Source organism: Rhyacophila brunnea, unplaced genomic scaffold (genome assembly GCF_057557595.1).
Source record: "Rhyacophila brunnea isolate RB1 unplaced genomic scaffold, BYU_Rbru_1.0 scaffold_13, whole genome shotgun sequence".
Lineage (NCBI taxonomy): Eukaryota > Metazoa > Arthropoda > Insecta > Trichoptera > Rhyacophilidae > Rhyacophila > Rhyacophila brunnea.
This window is the reverse complement of record NW_028232785.1, coordinates 738,268-749,800: the sequence shown is the minus strand read 5'-3', so window position 1 is coordinate 749,800 and position 11,533 is coordinate 738,268. Positions and strand designations below refer to the sequence as shown.

The 11,533-nt window shown below is 33.3% G+C and overlaps 1 protein-coding gene across 1 annotated transcript; it reads right to left on the bottom strand.

Annotated features, from left to right (window-relative positions):
• Window positions 1–4,042: 4,042 nt before the first annotated feature.
• LOC147076071 (uncharacterized) lies at window positions 4,043–11,017 on the bottom strand. Its single transcript, XM_085941177.1, has 5 exons — window positions 10,816–11,017; window positions 9,693–9,824; window positions 7,928–8,080; window positions 7,092–7,257; window positions 4,043–5,739 (listed from the first exon to the last, which is right to left on the bottom strand). The coding sequence occupies exons 1-5, from the start codon at window positions 10,951–10,953 to the stop codon at window positions 4,898–4,900; spliced, it is 1,431 nt and encodes a 476-aa protein (XP_085797303.1). The 5' UTR covers window positions 10,954–11,017; the 3' UTR covers window positions 4,043–4,897.
• Window positions 11,018–11,533: the final 516 nt, after the last annotated feature.

Below are 11,533 nucleotides of genomic sequence, written 5' to 3'. Positions count from 1 at the left end.
AGCTGAATGAGTCAATTTCAATTATGTGCGCATGGTATCAATAATATTACATGAAAATTGAAACGTTACGGTATTGTTGAAATTATCAAAATATCAGAATAGTGTTTTTTTGGGTGCATTAAAATTACACGAAATAGACCAAAAGTTTAATTTATAATAAGCTGCCTGTCTGCTGACTATCCAATTATAATATAATAACCCCTGTAAAGTTTTCTATTTACAAAATTTATTCTGTAAATTATATCTCATGAAAAAAAGGTAGTGAATGTTACACCCACATTGTAGGTGAACGCCTCCCACGATGGATAATCATTTAGTAATAAACCGACATGTAAAACTGACCTCTAATTATACGGCTTAATAAAAACACCGAATCGACTTCCTTGTATAACCGTTTATATATGTTATTTTATTACAGATTAAGGCCTCCCTCCGGTATGTAAACATGCTGGGCGGAGAAGAACTACAATCAAGGAAATTGAAGAATGAATGTTGAATTGCCTTGATTTGAATTATATAAAATATGTAATATGTAGTGATTAGAAATAAAATGTTTAGGTATAAGTTTTAATAAAGAAATACTATTGATTCTAATATATACTGATTATATAAGGTAAAGTATGTGAGAGATGAATGGACCGTGCCGAGCAACTGAGATATATGCCATAAAGGAATTAGTCTTAAGAATATCTAGCTGTAGAATTAAGACTTATGTTGATAATGTGATAGGAAAATGTATAGCATAATCATTGAAGAAGAATATAATTAAAGTTAGTAACTTCTTATAATTGCAAATACTAACGTCGTGTTATAATTTTAACTGCGTGATAACATGCCTGCAAACACGGCTGTGGTGTGAGTACGCAGCCAGCCAGTCATACAGCGAGGCGATGAAAGCAAATTGAAAACGGGTTGCTTGAATTAGCCGCAAAGTACGTAAATAGGAAAAGGACTGAAAAATCGTTAATACTTAACTTCTAGATAATTTGCTTCGATGATTATGCTTAAAATAATTGTATCTACCGTCTAAAATGTAAATCATAGGGGAATTCGCATGTTTAGTAGAATCTCAAAAAATCGGCCAGGAGCTTCGCGCACGAATGATTTCTGCAAAGAAAATCGTACCCTTTATATAGCTGCGCGGCGCTCAGACAGCGGTTGAGCATAGCAATTGCGGACTACGCACCGCTGATAGATATACTCTTGTCAAAATTTTAAGCAATCAAGGAGTATGCCAATATCAAAAGTAAAGCAAGCAAGCGATTCCCATATGACGAATTAGTATTTTCTTATTTTATAAAAATAGTTAAATATTATTTTAGATTATTATAAAGGACGTAATTATAAGCTAGAATAAAAATGTTTGTATTAAATAGGTATTAAGATAAAGGCGCCAGACACTTGTTTTATCGTAAACTCAGTAATCTATACGTGTAGGTCGGTGGATGTAAATTGAAGGGCCTATTCTTATGTCAATATGTATCTAACAAGAAGTTCTAAATGCCTGCACTTTTTATTTCATTCAAATCATGCTTCAGCTTCCGCCATAAGACATTGATCGCGATTCGAAAGTTGTCACTCAGGCACCTTGCAATAGTTCATTAAAAATAAACCCGATGACATAGACTCAGTTTTATAACTGCAATACATTCGCCCACTTAAACATGACATAATATCCATAGCATCTTGGTCCCTCAGACAAACCAATAAATTCAAATAAATTCTTAAAGGGAAATTTTATAGACTAAATTGATGTACGAATAAAAATCGACACACAAGATCTCTTATCTATATCAACCAATCAGATCCGAGGGAGGATTATCTATAAAGGCCGACGTCCTGTCGACTTCAGTCAGTCAACATTCGCCCTTACAACTAGAAGTAATCAATCTACGTACCTCTACGTGTTGATGCAGTATTCAAATAAAAAATAAATTACCGGCAGTCAGCGTTCGTCTCTCAAACCAAATAATAACTAATCCACGTATCTCTGCGTGTAGATTAGGTAATATAAATTCTTCACGTCCATCAGTAAAGTAAATTCGTTCTTTCGATATATAAATAGTGTCTCGCGTCTTTAATAAAAAATAGATAAATATTGATTTTTCAATTGAAATATGTAATAAAAAGAAATCTTTATACCCATAAAATAAAAACATAAATTTTAACTTATAAATAATACAACTTTATTTGACAACCTTCCCCACAATCCGACTGAGCTAAAATAAAGAGTAAATTTTACTCCCTTGAAGGGAGGGGGAATTGTTATGAACCACTGGCATTTCTGCCATGTAAATATTTTTAATGAACTGAATATTTAATTAAATCAGGTTCAAACAATGATCTATTTGCATATTTAATTACATATTTCTGCATATAATCTTTATTGTCATATTTCATTGACATTGTCATTTCATATTCAATATATTGAAAATAAGGATATAATCTAAAACGATAATACTTAAATGTTTTCCTAATTATATTAAATAATGAGATTAGAATATTCTGTGTTTATTAGTTGATAAAAAAAACTTTTTTTACGTAATTGTTGTATTTTAAAATTCAAATTACCAACATACACATCTATTATATTATACAAAATGATTAAGTAGGTACATACATACATTTTTTGCCCCATCACTAGCAGTAATTAGGTGCACTTACCCCATCCTGCGGGTCTATTCTAAACACAAGGCTGCGTTCGGTCCACTACGGCAGCTAAATAGAGTAGGAACGTATCGAATTATTACAGTGTTACAGTGTGCGATATGAAAGCAATGTAATAATCTTGTGAAATGTGGGACCACTTTAAATTTCATATTTGAATTTTATATGGTGCACTTACCCGAATCACTTTAATTGAAAATTTTGAATAAAAAATCTTCGAAAACAGCATTTTATAAAGATGTCACAGGGAGTTTTTGGGGTGGGTTTTTAAATAATATAAATATATTATATTAAAAAATACGTAGAAGATTTTTAAAAACTACAGAAACCTAGAAAATACACCACTGAATATCCGTAATTTTACCATGACTCATAAACACCATTTGAAAAATGCTACAGTAGAGTGTCACACTTAGGTATTATTATTAGTACTTATGCAAAATATGAGGGACGCATTCTGACAACATTGATACCTACCTATAGGTGCTGGGGGTCACTTAGATAGATAAAATCAGCGCTCAAAATAGAAAAATTTGTTCCTACTTTGGATTGACAAAATGCAATAACACGTAAACTTTGTACATGTTTGTGCATTGGAGAAAATAGTGGGCAAATATTGTCAGCGCCGCAGCTGAAAAAATCGCGTTTCAACAAACAACTTAGGTACATTTACTGTCAAAAAATTGTAATGGTCTTTATTTTTCCTTATCTTCCACCCATAAGCATTACATGATCTGTCTACCACCACTCGTCAATGCTTTATAATTATATTACTGTCTTATTTGGAATCGTTTACTCGTCGTAGATCGGGTTCGTCAGCTTTTCCTCAATCATAGCCTGGATAAATAATAGTGTGAATTAAGACAATATCTCTTTAATGTATGGACTGCATTTGTATAAATAGCAAAGATGATCCTTAACTCGTCAGTCATCTCGAGTCCATCACTTGGCTCACTACTCTTTTCGAGTCCGGTCACTCCACACAGTCAATCGTCATTCCACTCGAATACAGTCTGTGGGTTATATAATTTTATTATATCTAATATATAAAAATTAATATTTGTTTGTTTGTTCGTATTGTATGCGCTGCCATACCATTCATCTGATTGCGATGAAACTTTGGTGAGTTGTTGTTTGCACATCCGCGAAGGTTTCTGAATTAGAAAAATTATCTCCTTCTGCTTCTTCATTTTATCTTTTGTTATTCGTATGGTTCCTATACCATTCATCAGATTACAATGAAACTTTCGTTCGTATGCGTTCCTATTCTATTCATCCAAATGCAATGAAATTTTTATCAAGTGTTGTGCTCACGCCCGCAAAGGTTTCTGAATTGATACAACCATTTTCTTCTTCTTATTCTTCTATTCTATCTTCTTCTATTCGTATGCGTTCTTATATTATTCATCCGATTGCGATGAAATTTTAACCAGTTGTTGTGCGCATGCCCGCGAAGGTTTCTGAATTAGTACAACTGTTTTCTTCATCTATTCGTATGCGTTCCTATACCATTAATCCGATTGCAATGAAACTTTCGTGAGCTGTCGTGCGCACGCCCGCGAAGATTTCTGAATTAGAAAATCATCTTCTTCTTCTATTCGTATGCATTCCTATACCATTCATCCGATTGCGATAAAACTTTTGTCAGTTGTTGTGCGCACACCTGCGAAGGTTTCTAAATCAGTATTATACAAAATACAAGGTTTTCTGTTTGTTCCATCCAATTTTGAATTCTTTACTACATATTAATACTATTAATAACGTTTGCATATTTTGGATTCGATTTGAATTTAGTGTTCTTTTGTTTGACCTTTACTCCTATTAGAATTATTTTCATATTGTATTACACAGATATTTTAATATTAATACTTTGGACGCGGAAGACGCACACGGCGCGTAATGACGATGTAATTAACGTGCATTTTAAAGGGGGCAATTAAAATCTCATTATCTATTCAGCAGCGAATGCGTTAAAAAGATAATTACTTATTATTATTTTTTAAATATCTAAGATAAATGTATCTACCATGCGACCCTGTGCGAAGCCGGGTACTTCAGCTTGTTACTTATATTTTATTGATTAATTTAATGAAACGCGAATGTTTTAGTACTTATTCTAATTTTAATAAATAAATCTGGACCGGTTTCGACTGAATAATATTTAAAATATATTATTCAGTTGAAAATATCCCTCTGAGGCCGAGTCCCAGAGACCCAGAGACTCTGTGCTTCAGCTTATAATTGTTTCTTTTTTTTTTGCTCGCCATCGTCGCGTACGCTCCGCTGATGTTAACGGAATTTTTTTGGTTACCTGGCCGTTACAATACCCAGGAGAAGTTTGTATGTGTACTTCATCTTGTACAGTAATAATATTGGGATAATTCTGTGTTGGACTATTAGGAGCTTGCTGACGTGATGGTCCGGGAGTCACTACACATATGTTTGGATTTAAAATAATACTAGAAGGACCACTTGCTGATGTTTCACTTTTTTGTGATATTATATTTTCTGAAATTATTTTTTGACGTAGCCTATAAGCTCGAACACGTTCTGCTGTTTGTTTTCTTTTCTCTGCTTGATTACGTTTGCGATATTTTTTACATCTCTCCATATTTGTTGAAGGCACTATACGCTTGCGATATTTTTTACATCTCTCCGCCTTTGGTGAAGGCACTATGCCTTGGTTAGAGAGGGCTTGTAAGAGTGAGGCTTCGGCTAATTGTTTCTTTTTCTTTTCTCGCCATAGTCGCGTACGCTCCGTTGATGTCAATGGATTTTTTTTGGTTACCCGGCCGTTACAATGCCCAGGAGAAGTTTGTATAATATGTGCCTCATCTTGTACAGTAATAATTGCTTGCTGACGTGATTGTTCTGGGGTCGCTACACATAATATGTCTGGATTTGAACTAATACTGGAAGGACCACTTTTTTGTGAAATCATATTTTCTGAAATTAATTTTTGTCGTAACCTGTGAGCTCGAACACGTTCTGCTGTTGTTTTTCTTTTCTCTGCTCGATTACGCTCGCGATATTTTTTACATCTCTCCGCATTTGTTGAACGCATTTTGAAAACTAAAAAAAAATCAAATTACACATTAGTCTTTCAAATACAGACTGATAGAAATAAATAATTTATATATACATTTATATCAACTTAAATCATATTTTATCATATTTTCTTATAATATATTCAATAAAATACTATATTCAATAAAAAAAAATATATATTTTTCCGACCATGTCCGATCCTAATAGGATCATATTATGGGCCTCCACAGAGTAGAGGTTTGTATTAACAGATTTTGTTTTTTTACGAGAAGTGGATGTCAGACACTTGTTCAATCTATTAGGTCCATACCCTGACTCACACACAAATTGAAAAACAATATGTGTACTTGCCAGACCCAGGATTCAAACCTGAGACCCACGGCGTGATAGTCCAATGCTTAAGCCGCGCGGCCACCGTGGGTGGGTGGTGTTTTACTCATAAATAATGCTTAAAAATATATCCATTCCAATATAAATAAAGTTTTATGAATATAAATGAAATGTAGAATGTTAGTCTCCAGAAATTTGTTTATAAACATATATATTTATTATGACACAATATTGGTTATGTTTACAACACGTGCTCTTTACTTGGTTGTATTGAACGACTAACTAAATGGCACTATGCGCATGCGCATGTAGCCTTGAGACCGAAATAATAAATTATGTGCTACATTGGCGCGCGCAACTTCGTCACACGTTTATGAATATAATCACAATAATAAATTATGTGTTACATCGGCACGCACAACTTCGTCACACGCCAAAAATACACTCTGTATGTCTCAACAAGATTTGAGGCTATATATATGCAAATATTATTTACGAGTAAAATTATATATCAATATATAAATAAATTTGTGAATATTGAGTTGGTAAATAATTCAAAAAATATATTAAAATTTGATTTTTTATTAATTCATCATGGGCACTTCTGAATCGATTATAACCGCTGTATGGCAAAGATAAGTTTTGGTCCAATACAATAATTAAATTACAATTATCATGTGCTATATGAGACACATATGAAACGCGTACGTTGTCATCAACCTAATCCACCGTAATATTAATAGACTCAGGTAACGGCTTACTTTGTTTTGTTACGCCAAAGTATAACTTCGAACGCGCGTACATAAGTACCCACACAGATTTTTTGTTTAGATTCTTGAAATCCGTTTGAATGCTTAAGAATTTTTCCGTCTTTTACGCAATTGATTTTTCATGAAACGGTTTGTGAAGCGTCAATAGAGATAACGAAGGAAAATAATCAAAACAGAAACCGCACATAAAATTTTCGTTATTAAACGATTTTTTCTCTAACTTTATAACAGCTACTAATAATTTAGTATCTGTGACGTTAGATTGTATATACTTACGTTTAGCGGTGCGACAGGCTTTTTTTTTATTGGTTTCATGTATCCCCAATTCTTTTTTAATGTCTTGAACGTCGATCTGTATTTCATCGTATGCCTCTTGTGGTGTGATGCTCTGTGAAAACCCGAGACCACCGAAATAGGTCACGGCAGTGGTTGCAGGAATCAACTAAAAGAAGGTAAAACGTCGCATTAACATAATATAGTCAAACGGCATAGGTATATCAGAGAATTTTATTTAAAATAATTACAATATAAAAAGAACTTTTTATATACAACGTTTTTAAATTTACTGTTGAATTATTATGCTCAATATGCTCAAACTTGTACTTGATATGAAGTAAATAAAAACAAACAAATAGGTATAGAATACTGAAATGTCATTTTGATTTCCATAGTAACGCACGTATATATTAATAATTTAGTTGCTAGGACCACCTCTTTAGCAACCAATGATAGTCTTTTACTTTTTACGGATATTTCTGAAATAACTTTCCATACAAAACAGAATTAACTGAAAATTAATTCAATTCTGCTTAAATTTGCCTGAAAGTATTAAAAGAATACATTGGCATCGTGTTCTGATATATTCTGAAAGTTTCAAATGTTTTAGCTAGTCGGGAAGTTAGTTAAAAATCGATTGCAAGATTTGTACTGGACAAACAACCACCGGACAAACAAGAATACGAGCTAATAAAAACTTTGTAAAATCGAACATCTTAAAGATAAAATGTAGGAATCTTGACATTTTGGGAGGATCGAGTTTAGAGTAAGAAATGGATGTTGATAAGTTATATCAGTATTACTAGATTATTTTAAAAGAATAGATTGTTCCATACCAGGTTTCCTGGGTTGCATTCGGAATAATAGCAACTAGGTTGAGGGTAGTCATAATTGCTTTGCTCCACATCCTCTTGAAAAATCTCATTCTCTGAGTCAATCTGCTCAAAATCAGTCTCCAGTTTTACAGTAGTCGGGTATTTTGAAGGTATCTATAAAAATACATTAATTTTATAAATAAAAAGGCATATCAGTATCTTCTTATGACGATATAATAATTATAGTGTAATAGAACTTCGTTATTGAGAATATAAAAGAAGAATTAAAATAGGTATATACCTATCAAAGAGATTGACTAATCTCTTTGGTATATTATATACTATGAATATTAATAGAGAAGGAGCTTTAAATATAAAAGAAGAAGAAGAAACATCACTACTGACAATAAAATAATATAAGCGTTTTTAAAAGTGATAATGAATTTATGTAGTACTTAATAAAAATATTATGCTCGATTCCAATTGAAGTAGGGCATTGCCGAGTCACAGTAATGTCCCTAGACAAAACGCCGCCCCTAGGCAGCGCTTAAATACCGCCCATTTTTATACAGTATTTTTATCATCTTTTCATGACTCCAATATCTAATAAATGTGCTGTATGGATACATTACTAATAAAGAAATATATACGGCTAAATCTAATTTAAATACGATCCTACTTCGATAGACAAAATTACGAGTCCACGGTTTCAGATTTAAAAATACACCTGACAACATTCAAAACTCGCAAATGAATGGCAAGAATATCTGGATAATTTAATTAGGTACTTGAGTACTTATGTACCTACTTATAATTCAAATATAATTCGCAAATCTGCACGTGCTGGTCATCAAGGACGTGACGTCCAAGGATAACGGAGGTCAACTAGACATCGTGAACCCGACAAAAAAATTACAGTCCTGTTAAACCTTTTATGTTTATTAATACGTTTTGTTTCCATCCAGTGAGCTGAGTTTTTTAATGGAAAGATATTTCCGTTATTACAAAGTTTAGGTACCTATTTCTATATATATATATATATATACAATATACTTATATTTAAAGATTCGCCACCCTTCGAGTAACTGCCGCCCTAAGCGACGCTCAATCTGCCTACTCCCACGGGACGTCTCTGCCGACTCAAGTAGAAAGCCGATACATTCACAACGACTGGTTCTACCTTTTCCTCTTTGCTGTCTATGGATGACCTGCCATTGTTCCATAGAGTTCTCATACTGACGCGCTTTGATTTGGATAAATGAGTCAGATGATAAATAATACACTAGCATTAACACACCCTCTACACTAATGTAGTGCCTATCAATGCTACATATTTTGTGGAAATCGATATTACCACGGGCTTTTGTGTGAAGGACTAGTCTGACTTTGACAGCTGATGAATAACAGGAATGTATAGTATTTATAAATCACACTGATAGTTAATATATTTAATTTGAGAATTTTTTATAATTCAATTTGAAACGAGAAAGGGCGAATCAATACGTCAAGCAATCTGGGATCTGATTTTGACAGCTGAACAGTGGACCACTAGGTGATTGTGTGAAAATATATGCTCAGGCTTTATTAATCTAAAGATGGCGCTGAGTAGTTAAGCTCGGGACTTCAAAAATCGATGTGAAAGTGTTTATAAATAAACAAACTGGAGTTGAAATAAAATTTTAGTGAGTTATCCAAAATATTTTAGAATATTATATATGTAGATGATCGCATAATAGTACCTGCCTATTTAAAATAATAATATAATATTGTATAAGTAGGTAAGCACCTGATTTATTGTCTCGCATTTTGAATATGAGCAACTAGGTTGCGGATCACTGCCTTCGACTAATTCTTCTTTGACATCAACTCTGAGAGGATCAATCTCAGTTTTAATATCAGCAAGGTTGGTTACAGGGCTCTGAAAAACAAGACAGTTTGTATTTTATAATACGTGTTTACATCTATATTAGTATCATACGTATGGCCCCTACATCCTGAAGCGGTCCCCCAGTCTAAGATCTTAGGCGGCCCCTTTATCTATCGCTAAGGATAAATGCTGTGTGACTCTCTACGGTGTGGTGTACGCGGTAAAATTAATGTGTATATTTAGTGTTTTTTTGTATATTTTAATACATCCATTTGAATTATGGAGTTGTCGAGTACCTATTGATATACAATTAAAAATTGTATCGTACAACCACATAATTTAAATTATCGAAGGAAAATAGCGAAAATAGTGAGGCAAATTTGTGATGTGTGTAAATCTCACTTATCTGGTCGACTCGCCTCGCCGGGCCCCTCTAGAGCCCAGGCCCCGTCACCCCCTTGTGGGTACCATGAATTCTTACGTTATATAGGTTCCATGACAAAACAAAACAGTGACAAAACAGAACATGACAAAACAGAAAATGACAAAACAGAACAGTGATAAAACATAACAACGATAAATTAATATAACTATGACCTTTCAGGAAAAATATAATTTTAATATTTAAATCAATATAATATGTTCAAAATGATTGGGTGACTAGGAACAACGAAATAATGACCTAACCCAACCTAACCTAAATAGATTCCACAATACATGCATACATATGGAAGTTTCTGACTGTGACCTATTTATTATCAAGGTTCAATACTGTCTAGCTTGTATTAATAAACGTTCAACAGCTATCTTCAGATGATGAAAGTAGTAAACCGGCAGTCATAGAGACGCATAACCTATAGGTAGGTACCTAGTCAAATGATCGTTGTGAAGTGGCAATACAACGATGTATAATTTATTGCATGCTTCAGTTAGTAAAGTTCAATGCTATATCACCCAACTGTTTTATTTGCATTAGTAAGAAACCACGTGAATGAAGAATAAACACAATTTTACAATGATTAATAAGTTTGGAAAACCTAACCTCAATAGTGCTGTTGGCATCGCAAGCATTCTCTTGTTTTATACAAACCGGATTGTTTGGATGGATTATTGGCACATCGAACCATTGCTCCACTTCTGAATTATCTTCAAAATCAGCTGGTTCACGTTTTACATCCATTTTACGAAGTTTAAATGACGCAAAAATTTCACAATACGTAATAGGTAAGCAGCTTGACAGTCGTGACCATAGACTAATAAACTTTTATAGATCAGCCACTCAGGTATAGTACTTAATTTGTCTATGCTCTGCTACTGATCAACGAGCGAATAAAAATGTCGAGCTGTCAAAAGTTGCGATTATCGTATTGCCTTCCGATAATTTTGTGTTATTTATATGTAGACTTGCATTAAATAATATAGCAGTGAAAACAACACAAGTTTTACGTTTTCTTTTATGAATTTCATAAATACAAATAAAAAAACAATTGATTAATTTCTCAGTTTCAAGTGTAAATTAACAAATTAATCAATGGAAAATATTTAAAACAATTGCAGATTTTTTCGGTCTGAATGATTGCGTATTAGAGTCAAATCGAATTTTCATAGTGATCGACGGACGAAGTCTGGCAGCTCGGAGAAAAGACGGTAGGCACCTAGCAGATGTTCGTGTAGGAGGCGAGAATACTGTTTCAATTGTTGATGATAATAATAAATAGGTATAACGGCAATTCGGTGCGATGTGTGCAGTGACGTCCCGT